Source organism: Lethenteron reissneri, chromosome 21 (genome assembly GCF_015708825.2).
Source record: "Lethenteron reissneri isolate LAM-NWPU_2019-01 chromosome 21, ASM1570882v1, whole genome shotgun sequence".
NCBI lineage: Eukaryota > Metazoa > Chordata > Hyperoartia > Petromyzontiformes > Petromyzontidae > Lethenteron > Lethenteron reissneri.
In genome coordinates, this window is record NC_083799.1 from 5280688 (window position 1) to 5307553 (window position 26866).

Below are 26866 nucleotides of genomic sequence, written 5' to 3' on the forward strand. Positions count from 1 at the left end.
TAATAGCCATATATGCCTAAGCTAGACATCTGCTCCAGAGAATAAACTTTTCAATGATATGCAATGCAACTAGGTTATTTCTTAAAATTCGGAGACAAATTGTGATGAAAGATGCTAAAATCGCTAATTAAGGGTTTGTTTACTTGGCGAAGTTTGTATAATTGATTAAAATCATAAAAAACAAACTATTTTATAAATATAGTTAGTTTTTACGATTGTAATGATCAATTATTACCAATAACCACCAGTACTTAATGTTATAACAAAGTTATTGGTAATAACACAGTTATTGGTAATAATGGTGTGCAAGTTATGAAAGTTTACAATTTAGTTTACAATTTATAGAAACAAAATATAAAAAAATATAAAAATTGACAAACTGAACAAAAATTATTATTTTTGCCTGTCGTACCTGGCCTTAACTAATAATCTTAACAAGTACATTAACAATACATTGAGGGTAAAGTTAGCACTTTAGATATCTTTACTGAACAGAAATAATACAGAACCACCAGTTCTTGCCTCACCTACCAGTAAATTATCATGATAACACTAAGGGGTATGGCCATCCTCCTTTGGCTGTGACTCAGTTGTTATTCTCAACCACTGGTCATCATCTTTGCTAACAACGTATCCTGCCCGTGCCCACTTTTCTCATTTGTTACTCCTGCATGCAATTACAGTGTATTTCCCCCCCTCCTAAATCTATTACAGTATATGCCCCTTTGTTGGTGGTAGCTTGGAACACAGCATATGTTTCCACTAGTTAAATGCATTTCCATAGTCTAGAAAGGTAGTCAAAATGCTATTTGAAATACATTGTTTTTTTCGAGAAAGTTGAACAATATTTCCTAAAGTCAGCTTGTGGTTGTTGGCTTATAGATTTAAAAAAATTCTGTTCTCTTTGACCATCACAAATTGCATCTCGCATTTGCTGAGGAACCTCACACAAACTCTCTGGTTCTTTCGGTAAAGTCATGTATATAGAACAAATAATAAAATAAAACACGACGTTTCAGTCGAAACACAAGCGTCCGTCTTCGGGTGAGCACACAAGCTGGAAGGCAGGAAGATACTGAGCCCACACCAACAATTGCACAAGCTTTGCCATTCCCTATATTTTAAGATATTTTAAGCCAATTAATGCATGTTTATATATGTGTGAGGAAACTGGAGCACCATGAATACACGTGTCATTGGACAATACTGGTTCGGTAATTCAATTGAATGGAAGAATGATTCAGGTGTCATTCCGTGTTTTAGATATTACATTTCGGTGTATACTTTTAAAAGGTTATTTCTGTGTGCTCGGGCACTCTCTCTCTCCACTGCTGGATGACGAGTCGGTTCTCGTTGGTGCTGGTCGATCTGTGTGTGTGTATTAAACACATGGCGCATTCGATGGCGCTCTCCTCTTCCTCCCGACCGTTCGATCAGGCTTTTTCCACTGCTTAGTTCTCTCTGCTTTGCTCGCTTGGTCGACGCTTGGCGATTTCCGCCCTTTCTCCAGGTTGCTTGCTCGTTGTCGCTCTGGCGATGAATGATGCTCTCGTTCGTTGCTGGGTTGTCGTTGGCTCGAGAATGATAACTGGAATCTCCGTCAGTTTCACTCGCACCTTGGTGGCTCGGTGTAGCGATGCTTCTTAGGTGGTGCAGACCTCGGCTTGTCAATGCACGTCGCTACGCGAACATCTCCATACTGGGTGATGGCAGATGCTCCTTCGTTGGCGGTGACGAGACGAGGTGAAGGGCTGAGCCCCGGTGGTGAGCTGACCCCCGGTGGTGAGCTGACCCCCGGTGGTATATCGTTGATGGGATTGTGCCTCGGCTTATATCGGGAAAATCCACTCTGTTTTTTTCGAGTTCAAAGGGCCGGAACCATATAATTTTTTTCGTTTGTGTGCGTGGACACAGCTGCGTCCGTGTGTGTCCGTGTGTGAGATTTATTGGAGGAATAAAGTTCTTCGCGCGAAGCAGAGGGGGGGGGGGGGTTCCTCGCGAAACGGCGTCACATATGAGTCATCAGACTAAACCAGACTGACGATTCGCGTTCGCATATACTCAACAACATGCTCTCTCTCCAATGGACTCAACCGATACGAGTTCTGACGAATCGGGCAGGCCTCCCCCATATCAATGCAGTGTTGCAACAGGGAGGTACGGCCGATATCAAACTTAATTTTACTAAATACTTCCAAAAACTCGCGCATCATCAACCGTAATTCTCCTCGCTGCACCTAGGACAACTGCGGATTTTCCTGACACAACGCCTCTGCCCACGTCTCGTCCGATCCTACACTCTGTTCCACCGCACCAACAATCCCGTTGTGCGCGATCCCGGCACCCTCGCAACATGCGGCCGTTGCGTGGGCCAGCATTGAGTACCTGTAAGAATGGCTCCTGGTTCAGGCAAAGGATCGTCTGTGCGCCGACCAGCGCTAGGCCACGGGTCATTGTATTGAAAGGAGTCACAAGGACGCCCGCCTCCGGGTCAGTACTTCGCAATCGCTTGTGGTAGCGCAATGGTATCAACATCTGCGAGCCTGGCAGGATTTCCACCGAGTCCCTGGCAAGGGCCTGGACCATGACACTCGCCACCACACATTTGTGTGGAGACTGCAAGAAAAACAGTCTATGGCCCGACGGCATCTCCACATAGCCCTGATTAATCAGGATCTTGAGGGGCATCTTGCTCAAAAAATCTGTTTCCAAAAGGCAGGGCACCCGCCAGCGTCCTTGAGTTCAACACAGGTCCAACCACCGCAATCTCGCCAATTTCGACGCGGGCCTCTATCTGCCATATGATACCCATACTCCCTCCGTTCGCCGCGACGCATGCTTAACATGCTGGTTCCTCAGCGGCAACAAATTAAAAGTCACGTCCAATATAATGGTGGCGGAAGCACCTGTGTCCACCAGGACACGTACCTCGATCCCCTGGATGGAGCCCGACACCGCCGAGGAACCCGATGCGGCCGCGATCACCCGGTGCGCCAACTTCCTCCACTGTGTACCTGAGCTAGGCCACCCTTGTGCAGCTAGCCCCTGCCACCCGGCGGCACTATCAGTGCAATGCGGGATGGAGATGACCCGTGGAACCCCAGATGCCTGAGATGGTAAAATGGGCCGGGTGTCTGGTGTGTCGCGACTCGCCTGTTGGAGTTGAGATGCGGCCGTCGGCGGAGCTGAGGGCGCCGAAGCCGTCGTCGGGGGCCAAGGTTGGTTATGACACCCCTGTGCGACATGCCACGGCTGGCCGCAATGGAAGCTAGGGGGCGGCAGGGGGGTAACATATGTCCCCGGGCGCCAAGGTAAAGGGGCGCCAAAATAAGGCTTACAACATTACATTATAACTTATTGAGGCGGGTGCGGCAGCCTGAAACTACTGCACAAATCTACACCTCAACCTAAAAGTGTATATATCCCGCCACACATAGCCTACATGTCATGTAATTACATTTTGGTATGCGCGCCTATTAAGAACTTACATGGAAGAACGTCCCAAACAACAGACAGGCGCAGTCTTTCAACCTTAGTCACTGGCCTGTTTTTTGGTGGCAGAAACTACGACGGCCTGAAACACGCTGGAGTGCACGATCAGAAGCTGTTAAAGCTATCTATGAACGACTGGATGAACTGGTAGGGTTGCTAGACAAATTATCGAAGGACGTAACTATGACGCCTGAAACCAGAAGTGATGCAGAACAGTTACAGGCATGCGTATTAAATTTTAACTTCATAGTTTTATTACATTTCTGGAATGTCATTCTTGGAAAAATTGATCGTGTTCAGAAGCGCTTACAGGATCCTACTATGAATTTCAAGGAAGCAGCAACTGATCTTGAATCTTTGGAGCATGAATTTGTCAAGCTTCGTGATGATTTGAGCCAAGTTGCTGTAGAAACGCCAAAACAAGATGCACGCTGGAGTGCACGATCAGAAGCTGTTAAAGCTATCTATGAAGGACTGGATGAACTAGTAGGGCTGCTAGACAAATTATCGAAGGACGTAACTATGACGCCTGAAACCAGAAGTGATGCAGAACAGTTACAGGCATGCGTATTAAATTTTAACTTCATAGTTTTATTACATTTCTGGAATGTCATTCTTGGAAAAATTGATCGTGTTCAGAAGCGCTTACAGGATCCTACTATGAATTTCAAGGAAGCAGCAACTGATCTTGAATCTTTGGAGCATGAATTTGTCAAGCTTCGTGATGATTTGAGCCAAGTTGCTGTAGAAAACGCCAAAACAAGATGCACAGCCTGGGGGATCGATGTGGACATAAGAATTAGGCGACGTCGGAAGATTCCAGGAGAACTGGCAAGAGATGCAGGACTTTCAGCAGAAGAAGAAATTGTGCGGGTTATGAAGAGCGTATTTTATCGACTTCAACAGGAGATGTCAACACGGTTTTTACGACTAAAAGACCTGAACACAAAATTTGGATTCCTGCTGGACGTCAAAACTCTTCTATCCAACACAGATGTCGATGCAATTTGTCGAAATTGCACAGATTTTGGAAATTTCTATGACACCGACATCAATTGGAGATTGCAAAATGCTGCTCAGTAACCGGAATGGAGTTCTTCTACCAGAAACTCCTTTGGATCTTCTTGGTTTTATTGTGTTTTATGGAGACGACATATTTCCGAATTTTCGAATTTCACTGCAAATTTTATTAACAATAGCAATTTCAATTTCAAGCTGTGAGTGGTCGTTCAGCAAATTCAAACTTATTTTATCGTATTTGCGTGCTTCAATGGGACAAGATCGTCTCAGCGATCTTGCTCTTCTTAGCGTTGAAAGAGGAACATTGAAAAAAACAGATTGTGATTACGTGATTGACCAGTTTGCGACAGTGAAATTAAGAAAAAAATATATTTTTTTAGACTATGTCAACCAGTCTACGACAGTGACTGAGTGAGCCATGTAATAAAATTTCTATAAATTTGCTTCTTTAAATACAATATTATATATTATAGTTCGTCCCCGGGTGCAAAATATCCTAGCTACGCCTCTGACGGAAGCAGGTAACAACGGGCCTCCGCAGCAGGCGATCCCCCTCCTCGCGTAGTCTCCAGCTCCTCGGACGTCACGTGGCCTCCTCTCGACTCCGACTCCACGCTGGGACCACGGCCGCAACATCTCCGTCCGGCAGCAGGTCCACGGCTGGCTGTCCCCAGACATATTGCGGCGACCAGCCATCCGACTCGCCATCTCGGATGGGTTCCCCCGTCCACGCCACCATCTGGCACCACCGGTGCAAGTTCTCATGGGCCTGCAGACATCTGGCGGCTCAACGGGATGTCTGCTCATTTTCATCAACCACCGGCAGGACGACCCCAATCTCCCACGCCAGCACCAACATGCTCCCCATAACGAGCGAGTCGAGGGTCTTCTGGTCCACTGCGAGGTACGCCGCCTCTCCCAGCACTAACAACGCACTGCAGTAGGCGAGAGGCGTTTCACCCTCCCCTCACCTCCGCTGCACAAACTTCTTGCGTGTGTCGGAAGGTGACTCATACACCTCTGCCATCTTGGCATATGCCCTTGAAGAGTAGCCTTCTTCTCCGCGGGGATGGCCCGGAACGCCACGAGGGCTTCGTCATCTAACGCTGTTGGCAGAGTCAACAGTGCCTCCTCCTTGGTCCAGTTCACCGACCGGAAAGCCGCTTCAAAATGCCAGGTGAAGGCACTTCAATCACCCCCTGTGGCGACGAATTCCCTGACAGGAGCTAATCGGCGGGTCCAATCGGTCCCTTTTTCACATTTTTCTGGAGCGGGCGTCGCTTCTGGCGATTCACGCCCATGTCGTAAAATGGCGGCCTCCGGCCATGTTTTTCCCGTGCGTTGCGTAATGGCGGCCACAGACCGCGTGTTCTCTGCGCCACGTGTAATGGCGGCCGCCGGACCCATGGACGTTTCCGCCGGAACGCCGATCAACAGCGCCTATTCCCTTCTCCGGCGTGGTCGGTGTAGCATGACCCGCCGTTGCAGTCACCGTCATGAGCGTTACAAGCTGCGAGACCGTCGCCCGCAGGAGCTCAAGCTGCGCCATCATCATGCGCCATCCGTCTTCGGGCTGCGGCTGCAGGGAGAGATGACGGAAAATACAGCGACGGCAGCCAGGACCTGGACCCCACGACAGCCCCGAACCTCCGGCCACGCCTCCTAGAACCTTTGAGCAGAAGCTTCCTTTGCTGACCCCGCCTTTTACCTTTACCCCAGTTACGCCCCCCTTCTAGTATATAACACACCCATACTCATGATTATCCCTCCTGGTCAACAGATGGCACCCTGTCATTACATATGTATGTATGTTGAGCTTCTTTCACACCGTATGTAGCCAACCCTGCTAATCGGAGGGCTGTGCTTATCTCTCACGCTCTGGGCCTCCCTTTGGGTTGAGGCAGCCGTCCGCTGATAATGTCGCCTCTGCCCAACCCAACCTCTCCCTGGTCCTCCCAACTGCTTCCCTCACACTCATTTTTATTTTTGTCCATGACCTCATTTTATTTGCATTCTCCCACCCCCATGTTTCTCTCCCTGTTCCCACTGCCCCCTCGTTTCACCTCTTGCCCTAATGTTCAGGATGTAAATTGAAGTTGTGATATGAGCTACAATTTGTTTATTTCCAATAATCAACCTGTTTACTGATTTGATGCTCCCATTGTTTTCTGTGGCATTTTCAGTATTTTTTGTATATTGTGTTCCGGATTTATTTCCTTATTCTCTTCCTAATAATGTTTCAGAATTCTGTATATACAATATTTGTTTTAGCATCTCGCCTCTTTTTTACTTGTTTGTAGTTTTAGTTAATTTATTCTGTGACAGCAGAAATTCAATCATCCTTTCTGATATGGGAGATGTCACAGATCCTGTAATCCACCACAGAGGTTAGACTTATAATCTGGAAAAAATTGCGCCGATGCGGTGTGTTGTGGATTACAGGAGGAATTAGCATCACATCTGCATCAGATACGTTTATTTCCATTTAATGTAAAAATTTTGGATAGGCCCGATGTGTATTTGCTCTACGTATGAACAACAATTTTTATTTCCAGTTTTGTATATAACTACTGTATACAATCACATCATGCCCACATATACAAAATAAAAATAACACTGCCTTAAATATATAAATATATATCGCTCTGTTGTAAATGTTCCTTCTGAGGCAGCGTTATCGAATGTCGAGTTTCCTTGTTAATTGTGCACCACTGCCAACTAAACATCACCACATAATTTATTCACACAATCGTGCACATCGCATAGTCACTGAAGAATGCAACTGTGGTTTATTTTTATGTACCCAGTGTCTATTCCTGCAGGGTTGATGCTCAGTTTCTGGCTTTGCAGAAAGAACACATAAAAACCCAATAACTGTTTCACCGTTCCTTTGTTATCTACGTTTGTATTTGATCCAGTGCAAAGCGAGCTTTCGTTGGTCTCTGTGGGTTCTCTTGGTAGGGGGATCTTGTAATTTATGTAATGGGGTTAACCAATGCAAAACAAGTTAACATTTTACTGTCAACAAACAACCAAACACCAATTTTTCGTGGAATATGAAACGACAAAAAAATTGAGCTTCTGCATTTTCCAGTCGTACCATATTTTCTTCTCACATCCGTTTGTTTAACCCATGGTGTGCTTCAATGTGGGTTTTTTAACGGCTACCATTAGTGTTTGATATCTGTCACTGCAGCATGTGGCTCTTCGGATAGCTGCGTGATGATATGGATCACGTGTTTTCATTTTCTATGCTTGGCATGTAATTTGTCAGCCCGGGTGCTTCAAGCATCCTTTATACACACTCTAGGTACAGGTGACAAGTGCCGAGTGGATTCGGTGCATTCCATAGCACGTGTTCCATAGTTCATTACCATCAACTGGCTCCCCAAAGCCAAGGCACGAGGCCCAATCGCCTTCTGCCAGTTATTTTTTTCAAGGTCACCTGTAAGAGAAATCGGAATATATACGTAAAAATACACTCCTTCCATCTCTTCATATTGTCTGAAATACCTCATTTGTCCTTTTGTTTTGCTTTTTAACATGGACCATAAACCCTTATGCAAAAGAAAAGTCATAACGCTGCTCTTCATTAGCAAGGTTTCGAATAGCATATTTTGTTCACATCAGTGCTCCAGATGGAAATGTTGAAGACGCCAGTAAGAAACTGATTCGTCCTGCAGCCGACATTAACTGCCGTTTGCCCTCTACGGAAACACCGGAGTGTATGAATAGGAACCGTTCTGAAAAGTAACAAGACAGTATATGTTCTTAGTGTTGAGTGCCGGTATGGAGTACCGTTGAATTTTGACCAATTTCGACCACTGGTTAATGTCAAAACCATACTGTATTTGGTATTTTCTGTGCGTGTGTGCATGAGCAAGGTATACACCCGCTACGGAAAGTGCTACACTTTTAATTCGGGCAAGGATGGGCGTCCACTACTCACCAGCATGAAGGGTGGCATGGGCAACGGGCTGGAGATGATGCTGGACATTCAGCAGGACGAGTATCTGCCCGTGTGGGGCGAGACCGGTGAGTGGGCATGCACACGTGCCAATGCATCGACTCTGTGGCTGCTGCGGTTATGTGAGCGCCATGTATTCCCGTGCCCTGATCCCCCATTTGCTTTCAGACGAGACATCGTTCGAGGCCGGGATTAAGGTGCAGATCCACAGTCAGGATGAGCCACCTTTCATCGACCAACTGGGCTTTGGCGTGGCCCCGGGTTTCCAAACCTTCGTGTCCTGCCAGGAGCAGCGGGTGAGTGTTCACTTTGTGCAGGCTGCTTCAAGTCAGTTTAAGAGAAATAATTTCTTGCTTATGTCCAAATACAAATATTAGGTAAAATATGAAGTCTGTCGTGAAAACATGAGTTCAAGAATATCAATATTACAAATATACAGAGGCTGAATGTCATTCACTCATGAGGACTTGGAGTGCAATGGTGAATCCGATGTATTATTTTGTGCCCCTTGCACTCCACTTGGTTATTTTGTACACGTTGCAAACTGCCCACTTGCCGAGTCGAAATCAATTTATAAAATTCAAAGGCGGCCAGGTGAAGTGCTGGCCACCCACCCCCGTGTCAGTCCTCATAGGTGCTCGTTAACAACACTTGCCCCAAAAGTCTGTTAAGGCTATACGGGGAATATTTGCCTTTGTCATGCTATATTCAACCTTCAGTTCGATCTGATGTGCCAATTTTCATTAAATTACAATTCATAAATGTATGTTTTGATAATATTCGCGAGACGATGTAAGTATTTGAAATTGTGCTGACAAGCGTTCAAATGGTGTTCCCGTTACTTGCTCATAAATATACGGATAATTCAGTGCATTTTTCACACCTTTTAAGGGTAATTGACATGTATCTAAAATCAAGTAAAAGAAACTGACCTTGCAAATACATGTGCATGTAATTAATTGATTTTGCAATACCTGTAAAATATATAGCACTTGCACAAAGTTGCAAAGCAATAATTACTATTGTAGTTATTTTCATTATGATAACATGACAAACATTTAATTCCTTGAAACACTAAAAGAATGTAAAAAAGTATTGTCCAACTCCCGCCCAGCCGTTCTGGCATGGCACACTAGTTGACAAACATAACATCTAAATGTTTGCGACCAAATATAGGCACAAATGAAAGAATACAAAGAAAATATATTTCACTCACGATAAATCTCATGAGGTAGGCAAATATATAAACAAGGCATTTTTTAAAATGTACAATATGCATTTCCATGAATACAGATTAAAGTTTCGTGTGTCCTAATATGAGCTTATTTGTGCCAGAACATACTGTAATTTCCATTCTGCATTCAAGAGTTTTGTTATCAAAAGATTATTGTCCTCACTGTTCATCGCATTATCATGTTTAGAGCATATTCACGTAGTGTTCATGGTTTAAACTGTTCCAAAGGGAAACCTCTCCATCTTCAATCATGGCAATAATCCACATAGCCTTTCATAAAAAGGAACATTTGCATATAAATCGAAATTGTAATTTGTGGCCGACCCCATGCAGTGTCACATCTAGAGTTGCTAATATTAGCATTCCGCCGTGGCCCACAGGCAGAGAGGGGGCAGCAGGCATAGAGACATCCTTAAGACACTCGATTAAGACTATTGTCAGCATTTAAGGTACTACATCGCTGAGTAATATTTATTCTGATGAGCCATAGGTTTTAAGTATATCTGCTATCGAGTGCTGCACATAAGCTGAACCTAAGCTGTTTGAGGGTAGTCGTTTTCAGCAGATATTGGCAATGATGGAGCTGCTGCTGATGGTGCTGCTGCTGATATTGATGATGACCATGTGGGTGATGGTGATGACACCTCCTGTCGACATGCCCAGCTCATCTACCTGCCTTACCCATGGGGGGACTGCAAGGACACGCCGCCCGAGTCAGAATTCTTCGACACGTACAGCATCGCGGCATGCCAGATCGACTGCGAGACTCGCTACTTGGTGGAGAACTGCAACTGCCGCATGGTGCACATGCCTGGTGGGTATTATGTATGTATGTTGAACTTCTTTCACACTCTACGTAACCAACCGTCTTGGAAGGACAACAAAATTAACATTAAAAGCAGTTTTACACAGTTCTCCGTACAGCCATACAGACTCTCAGGGAAAATGTTGTCGGCGAGCAACTATAAGGGCGGCACAATGATCAAGACGGTGGCATTACCAGCACAACGCTCAGTCACCTTTGTCTCCCCAGTACTGATATTTATTCACTGCACCAGCCACTCACTTAAGGCTGAGTCGACCTAGGGGAGGCCCATAATTGGTTCAAATATACATCACCGATATTGGCCGTGCAGTGTACCAGCCACTACACTACCAGGGTGTGGGGGGGGGCAAGTGCTGTTTGCGAGCGCCCATGAAGGCCGGCACGGCACACGAGGGAGTGGGTGGCCAGCACTACGCCCGGCCGCCTTTGTCTCATTAGTGACAATATTTACACACCGCACCAGGTCCTCATTTTAGGCTGAGTTGACCTAGAGGAGGCTCATGACTGGTCACTCGTGTTGGCCGTGAGCGGGAATCGAACTTGGGTTGCCAGGTTCATGGAAAAACACGCTAACCGCTGTACTACTGCTCCCCAAAGTTGTTACACCCACATACTTGCATGCACAGTCCCACAACACAACAATTACAATCACCCAAATTCAAGTCTGGCCATATACACTCTTGCTAATTGGTATCTGAAGATATCCTGAACCTCTCCTAGATCAACACAGCCTATATGACTTTTTCATATTCTTTTCGATTGCAACACAAGCGGTCGTCATCAGGAAAAAAGAAAATTTTAAAAACGCTGGGGAGACAAAGACGGCCAGGTGTGATTCTGGTGACACCACCCACTGGTATCTTACGCTGGCTCAAGTTAATTCTCCGTAAGTTGAATTTTCATCAGCTACCGAAAAGGGTTACATGTGTAGTGAGTCCAACTGAGTCGCAGACGTTATCTTGGGAGCAACACTTTATTCCGCATTAACACGCAACACAACACGATCTACACTCGGGTCTCGAATGCCCATCCAACCACGCTACGGCAGAACTAGACACGGTTCGCTATCCCGGTCCGGACCACAAACGGGGCCCTGGACCGCGTGGTTAGAGGCTTCTTCTCCCCGACGTGGATCTTCGTAACACCAGCACACGAAGAACCTTGAGCTCCTCACGGGGCCCTCGTTATATGCCCCCGGACTGGGGCTGGCTCCATCCTTCACCCCGCCCACCTTCCAGGTCTCTCGAGCTCCTTCTCAAAGGTTCCCGAGAGCTCCTTTGAACCACGTGACCGCCCCACGGCCCCCGTCCAACGGTGGTCCCCTTCCAATATCATCCAGTCACGTGACAGCAAGTCAACCAGCATATCATAACCCAAGATAACCCTGGCTGGCTGACACTCCCTCTCAGTTCCTCACGGGGAGCCCGAACCGCACACTGCTCGCGGTGCCTCCGCGCAAACCAGCGCTCACCCAAGCCCCGCTAGGGCTGGTACTACATCCCGTAACCCGGGCTGCCCGTAATGACAACACATTACCGGCTGTGGCTTCGCAAGCCCCGGTACCATACAGTGACAAGCGTAGTCACTACATCACCCCCCCCCCCTTCATAGCTTCCAGTTGTCCTGGCTGTCAACTCCCCCCCAAAGTAAGCAACCGACGTATAGTGAAAAGAACAAAACAACAAGTGTGCTCCAACAACATAACAAAGCAATAAATAACCCAACCCAACTGGACAATATATACACAAAGACAAAAAAACGACCGGTCGAACCAACATTCGTGGCGCACGAAATCAGCATTTCCCACCCACAATGAGTAATAACACCCGTCAGCTCGATGGTGAGCAGGATCAGCCAAATACTCGCCACGACTCCGCGAGCGCGACAGCCCATGACGAGTGTGCAATGCGCAGGGACCACACAAATCGAGTCTTTGAACGAGTCCGTGATGCCGGTCCTCCAGACGGGTTGGGTTCGACCCAACTTGGGAGGGCTGAGGGGGGCAAGAAATTGACCCGACGAAGCCGGCTCCTCACGAAGAGCAGTAGGCCGGGTCGTCGGGTCCTCAGCATTCCGAGCACGCGTGGCCGACACGAGCGGCCGCGAGCGAGGCATCAGTCGCGCGCCACCTGGGGTTAGAACAGAAACACCCCTGAGGACCCGCGTCAGCAGACACACACCCCAGCTCATTGGCCACACGCGACACTCGGCCCCTTCAATATGGAAATGAAACAAACTCACACAGCGTGATGAACAGTTTCAGTTGAGAGGGGTGCAAAAACCAGCTCTGCTTACCAAACTGAACCTGGACACACTGTGGCCACATGACCCGAACCACATCAACCGGCCCTCTCCAAGGTTTCAGCAATTTGGGTGATGTTCCCACTGGCACCTGCGGACAATGCAACCAGGCCCTGTCCCCCAACAACCAATCGCACATGGAAACTCGGGCACCTTTGAGCCGCTCGTTGGCCAGCTGCCTGGCCCAAGAGTTAACACTGGCGGCCTACCACGCCTCAAAAGGTTTCCCCATCATGAACCGAATCGTATCAGAAATTTTTAACACCTTCGGTACGGGCGCGTCCTGCAACTGGACGTCGATGGGAGGATCATACTGTCTCCCATACATCAAAAAGAAGGGAGAGTAGCCGGTGGACATGGGAGGGGTCATCCTATAAGTGGCAAGAACCGCAGGGATATGCAAATCCCAATCGACCTGTGACTCGCTGACCAAGTGACTCAACATAGAGGTCAGAGTCCGGTGTAGGCATTCGACCATGCCATCCATTTGCGGCTGGTACGGTGATGTGCGAACCTTTTTTTGTTTCCAGCAGGTCGCAGATCTCACGCAGCAGCTTGGAGGAAAAAAATTTGGCCCGATCCATCGAGAGGCACTCAGGAGTCCCCTTATCCAGAACATAGCCATTAAGGAACTGTTGTATACTAACCCTTCTTCCATAATTGAGATTAATAATATTTGATGATTTTTATATATTATCTTTTTACTTGTTTTTTAATGAGTGAAACACACCAAGCGCAGCAAACTGCAAAACACCAGGTGTTGTTAAGTAATGAACCGGAGGAGGGCTAGGATGGCAGAATTTACAACGTTGCTTCAAGGGAAGATAAGGCCTGATGAACGGGCACATGTCACCCGTGCAGGCGGCAGAGACAGTGGGAGTGTCAGCCAGACATAGTTAAGGCAAAAGCCCAATCATCCTGCATGGTTTTAAAGTAACGTCAAAATTCGAAATTCAACAACAGAGTAGGCTAAATTATCGATCCTCGCGCTCGCTCAAACTGGAGACCAGGCTGCGAGCTACATCAATGAACCATTGCCCATTTGCTAATCCAATACTGAATGTTAATATTACTGAAGTCAAAACGAATTCTATGACCTCAGCACATGGGCAAATAATAGGGCAGTGTCGACTCAAAGGCAATGGAAGAAAACAGAGGCGCCTTTGTCTAAATCACAACCACAGAAAGCCAGGAATCATCACTGATTGTGTGTTCAGGAATTCCGAGCTAGTTAGAACACGTGCACAGGGGGGGAGCTGATGTAAACAACCCTGCGCGTCTGGATGTGAGGGGGCCTTTGACCTGAAAGTAAGAATAACACTCCCAGAGCAGAAGGTTGGATGACCACAGTGAGACGAGAATAAGAGTGGTGTATATCTCTCAAGGAGGCAGACCCAGCTGAACAACAAGGCTGCGGGGTCACCAGAAGTTCGCATTCGCCTAGTTAAGACAAAAAGCTCAATTATTCTGTATTGCTATTAAAGTAACGTTAAAGTCGGAATTTAACAACAGGGTAGGCTAAAGTTATCGATATTCACACCCACTCCAATTAAACCAGGCCACAAGTTACGCCTACTGAACCATCACCATTATTAAGTCAATATGAAATGTTATTTCCATACTTCAATACTTTCTATACAATTCGACCCGAAGCATATGACAATCAGAACCTTCCTAAGTCAAAATTGAATCGCACCCAGACAGGAGCGAATAGTCAATATAAGGTTGAAGAGGGAAGGAAATCAAGAGCACGGCGAACTGCAAACGTAAGCAAAAAGCCGGGAACAACACCAGCCCAGCAACAGCGAGTGGGGCTTCGACAGGCCATAAAGTAGAATAATAACTCCCGGGGTCAGGGGACACAAGAAGAAGCAGGCAGACAAAAACCAGAACTGACTCCAAGGTTCAACCGCCCTCACCTACTCAGGAGTGACGGAAATTAATGAGGCCTTGAATTAACGGCAGGCAACAACAACGGCGAGCAGAGATAGGGTGGGGCAAAGACTGCGGACCATGGAATGCAACTTCGTGTCAGTAAAGCCCTGACAAACAAGTTAAGTTAAAGACATCACAATACATAATATCGCACATAACATCAATGTTAACGCTATTCACCGTAAACTATATTCCGCTTATATAACCATCCAGGCACCAAGGAATACGAATTCCTAGGATCAAGAAACTTACCCCTTAACCTAAGATATCGGAAATAAATTAATAGTAATAAGTATATGCATGAAAAGACAAAAGTAAAACTTATGGAAAAGCCAGGATAACGGGATGAATCACCACCAGGTCGAATATAAATACATAATAAAAAAAAAACAATGTTAAACCCAGGGTCGGAGAGAAAGGGAGATCCCGGCCGTCTTTGTATCCCCGCAGCGCGGGATAGGAGTGTGTGTACGCTCGGGGAAACACCTACACTTGGGTCGGGAACCACGATGGGAAACGACAGACCTTAGGTTACATACAGAATCATAACTGTGAAATAGTAAGGGACAAATGTTAACTTAAAACTTTTAACCATTTCTTTGTGCGCCGGGTCGGAGAGAGTGTTGCCCCCCCTCCAGGTTGTGCAACACGAACAAAGACGCCTATGAGACGATTTGTAACGTCTGTGTTTTGGGTTCATGAAGAAGGCCAGACAAGAGATAAATTGCACCCAGACAGAGAGACGACTTCGAGACAATTTGTAACATCTGGTTGTTTGCTCGTGGGTTTTATGGAGGGAGTTGACAACGGAATATACCGTCAGTGATGCACACAAGGACATACGGACACACACATGGACACACCTGCCTACGGACAGATCCTGACACAGCAAAAATCGGAAGCCCCGCCTTGTGGGCGGGATCCAGGGGGATTTTTCAGCATAAAGGAACGGATCCTGAACATTGGAAACCAGTGCGACGGGAGGGTCCACTCAGAAGCTCGACCGGGAGGGTCGACTCAGCAGGAGTGCGACGGGAGGGTCCACTCAGAAGCTCGACCGGGAGGGTCGACTCAGGAACGAGTGCGACCAGAGCGGGTCCACTCAGGAGTGCGACCAGAGAGTCGACTCAGGAGCGAGGGCGACCAGCGGGTCGACCCAGGAGCGAGCTCGACCGGGAGGGTCGACTCAGGAGCGAGCTGCGACCAGCGGGTCGGCTCGACTCATCTTCAGCTCGTCAATCTCTGCTGCCGCCGGAGATCTCCGCTGCCGCCGGTGGTGAGCGTCGCGACTTGGCGACGATCCAACGCTGCACGCTACGAGCGAGTTGTGGGCGCCACCTACCGACCGGGTTCCGAACTGCGACAGCGTATCAACAGCCATCCGAGCCAATTCACCACGGTGACAGGAGAGCGCCTGATACGTATGACGCGCACCGCCCCCTCACCACACGACCACCAGGCGTCTGTTTGACATAAAGAATCGACTCCGAACACTGACTATTCAAGACAACTCTTACCACTCAAACACACTCGAACCCATAAGTCATCCGTGGCTGGGAAGGCATCACAACGAGACCGAGTGGTGGCCTCCGTCGTATAAGAGTATTCTTAATTTTTATCTTTAATATTTAGTGGGCTGTACTCTTAATCGCATAAATTCCCAACAGATCCATCAATACGAACTGATTCTTGGCACCTCCTTCCGCCGAGCCACGCTCACGTGGGGAGTGGTGGCCCACCGGATCCTTATCAGGTGATCTGGTCCCCAATTAGTAAACTTGGTATAAGATAACGATCTTCGGAAAAGGAGCACCGTCGCAGGCCCTTACTCCGAGCCGTTCTGCTGTCAGATAACCTGCCGATGTATCTGTTGAGATTGGTGCCTTTAAGAATAGTAACTGTTTTGATTGTGTTTTTTTTTATCGCCGTATAATCTTTCAAGTATCTTTCAGTCATAATCGCCGCACGTACTCGCATCCTCTACAGAATATTCAACTGTTCCGTGACCCAAGGTGTTAACAACGTGATAAGGGTTGCGTATGATCAATAAGGAGTGCGGTACTGCGTGAACAATATTGAGTATAATCATTTATTAACGTTAAGGTTTTCTTAGCATAGTATTTGCACGTTTTAACGACTCTCTCTCTCACTAACAACCATCGCGTTATGCGGGATCCATGTGCAGTTGTCGAAGTGAAATCCGACAATCGTTGATGATACTGTATTGATGCCGTATTGACGTTCCGGGATTGAGAGTTCGCATACTATATCATAGTTAAGGTTGAATTAGTAATAAATTGATCAATACAGAAGTGGTTGTGTGATTCTTTCCTGAAATCTATGCATAAGATCTGCTTCTGCGTTGAGATTTGAACTTGGTGACCTTAATAAACACACTAATACATACTCAGTAAATGTTAAAGCGATAACGGGGTGAACCGGGGTCTGGTTATCATAACGACTTGCGTTATCATAATTACACCCACTCGCATAATTAATACGATTACCTCTCGAATTGGCATAATTAAAATGTGCGTAATTACATAATTAACATATTTCCGGATAATTACACATTTGGCCAAATTTCATTAATTATTATTATTTCCACTGAATATTCATAACCCACACATACAACATAATAATTCACCCACGCACGCATACAACATAACAAATTTTCATAACCAACATATACAACATAATGGGGGCTCGTCTTCCGGGATCTCTCGCAGACAGTTTATGCATGAATTCAGGAACGAATCACTGATGTGTTAATCAAAGTGTTGTGAACTAACGTTGCCTTGTGATTGTAAACGGGGGTATACAAACAAAACGCGCTCTGAAGGGAAATACCAGAGTAGCAGAGTATAACAAAGACAGCTGGGCTGAGATTATTTGCTCGAGTTAAACTGACGCATCCTGTGATACAATTGTTTATATGTGCTCTGAAAGGGAATTCTAGAGTAACTCACGACGCACATGAGATGTTAGAATTAAGATACACTCTTAAGTCTATTAACCACACTACATAATAGAGATGGCACAGGATCCACAACATTCTGAGTTTGACACACCAACGCATAACACTGATACAGAGTGGACCTCTGAGGAGGAGATGGAATCTATGGAAAAACAATATCGGGAATTTGTGTTAAAACGTACTGGACGGACTGCTAGCCAGCAGACGGAGCAGAGAGATATATGGGAGGGGAGCCATACAGAAGATGTTAAGGCCCATAGAAGGAAACTACTTAAGGACGTGATGAAATGTGGCAAAGCCAAACGTGACGTAAAAATTGCAGAAATAGCGAGGGTAGACTCGTATCTCCTCGCACAGACAGACAGAGAAAGATTATGGAATGAGGAAAAATTTGAAAGGGAGAGACAAGAGAAACTGTCCTTAATGGTGCAGGTAGAGCGTCTGCACGCCCTCGTGAGAGAGAAAGAATCCGCACTAAATGCACCAGTGAAACACCCAGACGTTGATACACAGAACACATACGGGAGTAACAATTTACCACACTCCGAGCCACGGGGACGTAGCCCAGGGCCAGATCCCACAATGAGTGTGGCTACTATGCAAAGCAATTTTGATAAAGTAACACCCTCGCAAATCGAGGAGAGAGAAGAGGAAATAATAATACAAACGGGAAAACATGAGGCCGACCACCCCAACGTTAGAGAGAGACAAATAATTAACCCTAAGTCATCAGGATACACTGTAATGATAGAGCGGGAAAGGGCGGAGCTGGTGCAAGACGGGAAACATGACATAAACAGAACACCAGGCAGACGCACGCTACGCAAGTATGACCGACATGATGCAGATGACAGAGACAGCTCACCAGAGAAACGCACCTCGCACAAACACGACCAACACGACACACGTAACAAGAGCTCACCAGAGAGACGCACATCACACAAGCAGGAGCCATGGGATAAGCAGAAATCACCGAGCCAAGTTGACCCACGTAACAGGTGCAAAAGGCACTACAAAAGTGATGTTAAGCAGAGTCATCGTGATGGTGACGGCTCATCTGACAATGACCAACACGACACGGATAACAGGAGCTCACCAGAGAGACGCACATCACACAAGCATGAGCCATGGGATAAGCAGAAATCACCGAGCCAAGTTGACCCACGTAACAGGTGCAAAAGGCACTACAAAAGTTATGTTAAGCAGAGCCACCGTGATGGTGACGGCTCATCTGACACTGACTCCTCTGACAATGACCAACACGACATGGGTACCAGAGAGAGCTCACCAGAGGGACGCATGACATGTAAAAATCACCCACGCAAAACCACCCGCACCAAAAATCACAGAGACAGGAATCCCGATAACCATGAAGCACGAGACAAACATAAATTCAACACCTCACCTAGCAGGCACCACTCACGTAGTAGGCAGCATGAAGGTCGAGGACAAAAACACTCACCACATAGACACCGCTCAAGGAGATCACGCACACCAACCCACAAGCACGAATCACAAGACCCACATAAGGAAAACAAGAGACACAAGCAACGGGACAGATACGAATCCTCGGACAGAGGGAGATCACGACACAGACACGGGACACATGACAACAGTGATAGTGGAGACAAGGGTAGCTCAAGGGAGCACTCTTCAGGAACCGACACCACTGATGACGAACAACACACTTTTAACAGTAAGACACTAAAACTAATGGACAAAGCACTCGTGAGAATTCCCTATTTCGATCCACATAACAAAAACAGGGATATCCACACTCACATAACTACAGTAGAACAGGAGGCTAAGATCCGGGGTCTGGGTAAATCAGCAGAAAAGGCATGTTTATTATCAAGGAGCCTACATGAACCCGCCAGACCATGGGTAGCCTCCCTGCCAAATAGGGTGAAGAGTGACTTTAAACAATTGAGCCGAGCAGTAGTTAAGAGATTTGGGGAATACTCCACACTATCCGAGGGATTGAACGCGGCAAAGTTGATGACCCAGCGTGTAGACGAAGACCCACGAGATTATCTCCTGCGCCTTAAGAAAGCATATTACGCAGGGGACGTGGACAATGCCCAGGGAGATAAGACAGTCTTAAAAGTGATGTTCTTCCAATCATTGAGACCTGAAATAGTGAGAATAGTAGGAATGATGTTGGACCCCGAGACTGCCTCCCTACGCCAGATTGAAAGCAAGGCCCACACGGCCTGGGTGAACGGACGGAAAACCACTGGCATAGCCAAAACCCACATCGTCACCAGAGATAAAGAATGCCTCGATCTGGAGGGAAGCGAATCTCCAAGGAATAATATTAGCGCCACACGGGGTGAACATGAATTCCCCCAGGAGAGGGCGCCTAACCCAATAGAATCAATACCCGTCCACAACACGCTGAATAACGTTCCACGTGAGAGGAGGAACGAGGCCAGAGGAACATGGCACCCACAGCCGCCACCACCATGGAATGCAGAAGAGGGCGGAGGCTGGAATTATGGAGGAGGAGGAGAGAGTGACGGGCCATACCTACACCGCGGAGGCCGACACCCACCAAACCAGTTACCATATCGTCCCCCACTGCCGCCTCCACTAGCAATGGAGCATAGACCACCGTTAGCTAACAGGAATCGATATGCTCACCACATTAGGATGGAAAAAGAGCTCCTAGGGAGTATGAAGACTCCCATGCAAGTAGCGAAGGGAAGAATACCAACTATACCCACACAAGAGGAGGACACACCCAGAGCAAAGGTAGCCCAAGTGAACGTAGGGAAGACAAGAAGCCTCGAAGCAATCACCGAAGTGGTACCAGAGGGAAAAGGGTACCATCTGGGGGAATTGATTCCCGTAGGACCAGTCGGACGAGTCCACGTGGAAGTAATACTGCAAGACACCCTGACCAGCCAGGGCCTTTGTGATACTGGAGCAGAAATATCCATGATATCCAGAGAATTATTTGACGAACTCCAGACTGCCCTCCAGAGGAAGAATGAAACACTACAAATGATGCCAAGTAAACTTACCTACTCAGGATGTGAAGGGACCCACATGCGACCATTGGGCAAAGTTATGACGAAGTTGACGTTCAACAAAATCAACATGAACCATCCACTATATGTCGTACAATACCCAGGTAAAGAACTGATTTTTGGGATCGAACTACTGAATCGCCTGAAACCCATTGTGAACCTTGAATCCCGACAAATTTGGGCACAGTCAATGCCGGAGAAACAAAGGGACTCAGAAGATGAAGACGTTATGAGAGACTCCACGGGAATCCAAGTGATAACACAAGAGCTCGACGACCTATCAACGACAATCAGGAACGAAGACAAGCTCCCCGCAGGAATTCGAATCACTCAGCTAATGACTAACAGACTGAGAGAAGTCCGAAAGGAAGCCGACTTAGAGTCAGTATCACCGAAAGACCGTCCCCTCATGGAGTATATACCGCCCCCTGGAGGCCAAACCGACGAACTGCAAACTGATGAAGGAGAACCCAAGGGCAAGAGCGTATTACCCTCGGATGAAGCCAAGGCAACTCAACCGATAGTAACGCAAAAGGAACTTTCAATTGAGCCGCCCGAAACCACGAAGGCCCTAGATCCAAACCAAGAGGGAAGAGTCCTTACAATAGAAGAACAAATAGAACAACAAATTGAAGCAGCAGACGCCCTCGAGAGGGAGGAGAAGTCAAAGCTCGCGACACCAGCGAAACTCACAGACGTTGAGCCACAAAATAAATATGGAAGTAACATCAAATCACTCTCTTGGGTACGTGGACAGAGTCCAGGGATTGATCGCACAAAAGTTAAAGTAAAATCGCCAGGACATGGTACACTAAGGGCAGAGGCAAAAACTGAAGGGAAATGGCAACACGAGCGACACGGCACTGGGCGCGCACACAGAAAATGCACACCACTTAAACACAGGAGACACAGCACAGACCAAAGTGACAGATTGCCTGATGATAACTTGTTTGATGATGACGCTGTCAGCAATCAACTTTCGGAATACCTGTTCACCAGTAAAACCCTTAAGTTGATGGACAAGGCTCTAGTCAGAATTCCCGATTTTGACCCCCACAATAAGACTATGGATATCCACACACATATCGCGACAGTGGAAGAGGAGGCAATGATTAGAGGGCTGAGGAGACGGGATGAAAAAGCGAGTTTGTTGAAACGGACCTTACATAAAGAATCTATTCCATGGGTAAAGTCACTACCACACAAGGTTAGAAATGATTTTAAACAATTGAGCCTGGCAGTGATTCGGAAGTTTGGAGAATATTCGACACTCACTGAGGGGTTTTATGCTGTAAAATCGATGACCCAGGGCATGGACCAAGATCCACGTGACTACCTCGTCCAATTTAAAAGAGCGTATTACGCAGGCGATGTGAATCAATACCACGAAGGGGATAAAATGTTCAAAATAATGTTTTTTGAATCCTTGAGCCCAGAGATTACAGAAAGGGTGAGAATGGTTTTGAATCCAGAAACCGCATCCTTACGCCGCATAGAGAGCAAGGCGTACATGGCATGGTTATACAGAGCTAAGAATCATAATTCGGATCCAGAACACAGGGAGAGGGATGAGGAACCCAGCCTCTCAGAGAGGAATAAAAATCACCGAGCAGTCCCACCATGCAGAGAGCAGCAGAAACGCACGCACACATGGCAAAATAACCCAGAGAGAGGTTGGCACGAGAATGAGAGCGGCACAAAGCCGAACATTCAGGAGAATCGCAGGAGGGGGAGGTTCAGAATAGAACCATACCAACACCCCATGCCCCGACATGCGCAAGGTCAAGATTACCCACAGGGATGGCGAAGTAACAATCCAGGAAAAATTTGGCACCCAAATGGGAAAAACACTGGGCCAAGGGTGCAGGAGAATCGTAGGAGGGGGAGGTTCAGAACAGAACCATATCAACACCCCATCCCACGACACACGCAAGGTTCAAATTACGCACAGAGATGGGAAGATAACCACCTAGCGGGAAGGTGTTACACATACCGCGGAGGTATGGATGCGAACATTCACGAGAATCGCAGGATGGGAGGTCAAACACAATCGATACAATTCCGACCAATTCCTCCACCGGCTATACCAGGAGGGAATAGAGGAATAACACAGAATACGGTCCAAATACGTGATGAACCATCCACAGTGATTGAGAGCGGGCAGCCCATACGCGCCACACCCGCCGAGGTGTTAAACCCGGCGCTCAATGTGAAATACAGGCAGGCTGCAAGTGACAGGGCGGGCAAAAACGTGGACAGTGCTCCCGTAAATGACGCGCGGATCGAATACAAGGACAGGGTTGCATTGAAGCGTGATCGGACAGTACAAAAACAGACAGCAGGGACACGCCCTGAGGAGCGCAGGCATGAGCCTTTGAATGGAAAATATCCAAGGGAAACCAAAAATTATGTGGATCGGAGTGCTAAAATGGAGACGAATGTCCATGACGTATCGGGAATGGTGTTGAAATCCAACACACTAGTAAAAACAAAGAGGGCAACATTACGAGGGACAGAATTAAATCGACACACGGACTCGGCAAATGTGCATGTAATCGCAGAGAGAGCGAATGCCTCGAACCAAGGGTCAAAGTGGGTCGGGTGCGCGAATTCTGGTTATGTGCAGCACAATTTTTCACCACACACTCCCACGACACAGAGAGTGAGAGAAGAAACTACAAAAACGAACCCCGAAAACCGTGATCGAATTATCGAAGTGATAAGTGGTGAACGAGGCAACATGAGGAAAGTAACGCATAAATGCGATCGAAACCGCTACCTAGCGTTTCCCAGGATTTAACAAAAACAAAAATGAATATTCGTCGGAGTCATGATGTATCAGAACCGATGTAACGCAATATCGATGTTTAACGCTTGTTTAATTTTCTTTGCTCAATTCAAAATAACCATGTTAAGTTGTGACACGTACGCGCGCGTTGTAAGGAATAGCAGCAAAACTTGAGGACAATCGATGGTTCATGATGGAAGAAGGGTATACATTTTTTTAAAAATAACCCGTGGCCATTTGACCACTGGTCATTTTTAAAAGGGCGGAATGTTGTATACTAACCCTTCTTCCATAATTGAGATTAATAATATTTGATGATTTTTATATATTATCTTTTTACTTGTTTTTTAATGAGTGAAACACACCAAGCGCAGCAAACTGCAAAACACCAGGTGTTGTTAAGTAATGAACCGGAGGAGGGCTAGGATGGCAGAATTTACAACGTTGCTTCAAGGGAAGATAAGGCCTGATGAACGGGCACATGTCACCCGTGCAGGCGGCAGAGACAGTGGGAGTGTCAGCCAGACATAGTTAAGGCAAAAGCCCAATCATCCTGCATGGTTTTAAAGTAACGTCAAAATTCGAAATTCAACAACAGAGTAGGCTAAATTATCGATCCTCGCGCTCGCTCAAACTGGAGACCAGGCTGCGAGCTACATCAATGAACCATTGCCCATTTGCTAATCCAATACTGAATGTTAATATTACTGAAGTCAAAACGAATTCTATGACCTCAGCACATGGGCAAATAATAGGGCAGTGTCGACTCAAAGGCAATGGAAGAAAACAGAGGCGCCTTTGTCTAAATCACAACCACAGAAAGCCAGGAATCATCACTGATTGTGTGTTCAGGAATTCCGAGCTAGTTAGAACACGTGCACAGGGGGGGAGCTGATGTAAACAACCCTGCGCGTCTGGATGTGAGGGGGCCTTTGACCTGAAAGTAAGAATAACACTCCCAGAGCAGAAGGTTGGATGACCACAGTGAGACGAGAATAAGAGTGGTGTATATCTCTCAAGGAGGCAGACCCAGCTGAACAACAAGGCTGCGGGGTCACCAGAAGTTCGCATTCGCCTAGTTAAGACAAAAAGCTCAATTATTCTGTATTGCTATTAAAGTAACGTTAAAGTCGGAATTTAACAACAGGGTAGGCTAAAGTTATCGATATTCACACCCACTCCAATTAAACCAGGCCACAAGTTACGCCTACTGAACCATCACCATTATTAAGTCAATATGAAATGTTATTTCCATACTTCAATACTTTCTATACAATTCGACCCGAAGCATATGACAATCAGAACCTTCCTAAGTCAAAATTGAATCGCACCCAGACAGGAGCGAATAGTCAATATAAGGTTGAAGAGGGAAGGAAATCAAGAGCACGGCGAACTGCAAACGTAAGCAAAAAGCCGGGAACAACACCAGCCCAGCAACAGCGAGTGGGGCTTCGACAGGCCATAAAGTAGAATAATAACTCCCGGGGTCAGGGGACACAAGAAGAAGCAGGCAGACAAAAACCAGAACTGACTCCAAGGTTCAACCGCCCTCACCTACTCAGGAGTGACGGAAATTAATGAGGCCTTGAATTAACGGCAGGCAACAACAACGGCGAGCAGAGATAGGGTGGGGCAAAGACTGCGGACCATGGAATGCAACTTCGTGTCAGTAAAGCCCTGACAAACAAGTTAAGTTAAAGACATCACAATACATAATATCGCACATAACATCAATGTTAACGCTATTCACCGTAAACTATATTCCGCTTATATAACCATCCAGGCACCAAGGAATACGAATTCCTAGGATCAAGAAACTTACCCCTTAACCTAAGATATCGGAAATAAATTTATAGTAATAAGTATATGCATGAAAAGACAAAAGTAAAACTTATGGAAAAGCCAGGATAACGGGATGAATCACCACCAGGTCGAATATAAATACATAATAAAAAAAAAAACAATGTTAAACCCAGGGTCGGAGAGAAAGGGAGATCCCGGCCGTCTTTGTATCCCCGCAGCGCGGGATAGGAGTGTGTGTACGCTCGGGGAAACACCTACACTTGGGTCGGGAACCACGATGGGAAACGACAGACCTTAGGTTACATACAGAATCATAACTGTGAAATAGTAAGGGACAAATGTTAACTTAAAACTTTTAACCATTTCTTTGTGCGCCGGGTCGGAGAGAGTGTTGCCCCCCCTCCAGGTTGTGCAACACGAACAAAGACGCCTATGAGACGATTTGTAACGTCTGTGTTTTGGGTTCATGAAGAAGGCCAGACAAGAGATAAATTGCACCCAGACAGAGAGACGACTTCGAGACAATTTGTAACATCTGGTTGTTTGCTCGTGGGTTTTATGGAGGGAGTTGACAACGGAATATACCGTCAGTGATGCACACAAGGACATACGGACACACACATGGACACACCTGCCTACGGACAGATCCTGACACAGCAAAAATCGGAAGCCCCGCCTTGTGGGCGGGATCCAGGGGGATTTTTCAGCATAAAGGAACGGATCCTGAACATTGGAAACCAGTGCGACGGGAGGGTCCACTCAGAAGCTCGACCGGGAGGGTCGACTCAGCAGGAGTGCGACGGGAGGGTCCACTCAGAAGCTCGACCGGGAGGGTCGACTCAGGAACGAGTGCGACCAGAGCGGGTCCACTCAGGAGTGCGACCAGAGAGTCGACTCAGGAGCGAGGGCGACCAGCGGGTCGACCCAGGAGCGAGCTCGACCGGGAGGGTCGACTCAGGAGCGAGCTGCGACCAGCGGGTCGGCTCGACTCATCTTCAGCTCGTCAATCTCTGCTGCCGCCGGAGATCTCCGCTGCCGCCGGTGGTGAGCGTCGCGACTTGGCGACGATCCAACGCTGCACGCTACGAGCGAGTTGTGGGCGCCACCTACCGACCGGGTTCCGAACTGCGACAGCGTATCAACAGCCATCCGAGCCAATTCACCACGGTGACAGGAGAGCGCCTGATACGTATGACGCGCACCGCCCCCTCACCACACGACCACCAGGCGTCTGTTTGACATAAAGAATCGACTCCGAACACTGACTATTCAAGACAACTCTTACCACTCAAACACACTCGAACCCATAAGTCATCCGTGGCTGGGAAGGCATCACAACGAGACCGAGTGGTGGCCTCCGTCGTATAAGAGTATTCTTAATTTTTATCTTTAATATTTAGTGGGCTGTACTCTTAATCGCATAAATTCCCAACAGATCCATCAATACGAACTGATTCTTGGCACCTCCTTCCGCCGAGCCACGCTCACGTG

The 26866-nt window shown here is 47.1% G+C and overlaps 1 protein-coding gene across 5 annotated transcripts in view; it reads left to right on the top strand.

Annotated features, from left to right (window-relative positions):
- LOC133345104 (acid-sensing ion channel 1-like) overlaps nucleotides 1-26866 on the top strand; it is a 107575-nt gene that overhangs the window by 68063 nt on the left and 12646 nt on the right. For all 5 annotated transcript variants that reach the window (XR_009755409.1, XR_009755410.1, XR_009755408.1 and 2 more), the window contains 3 exons: nucleotides 8397-8547; nucleotides 8648-8775; nucleotides 10377-10527. Coding sequence is in view for 2 of the 5 variants with exons in the window: in XM_061555583.1 (XP_061411567.1) it covers nucleotides 8397-8547; nucleotides 8648-8775; nucleotides 10377-10527 (430 nt within the window). In the remaining 3 variants the exon portion in view is untranslated. The remainder of the gene's footprint in view (nucleotides 1-8396; nucleotides 8548-8647; nucleotides 8776-10376; nucleotides 10528-26866) is intronic.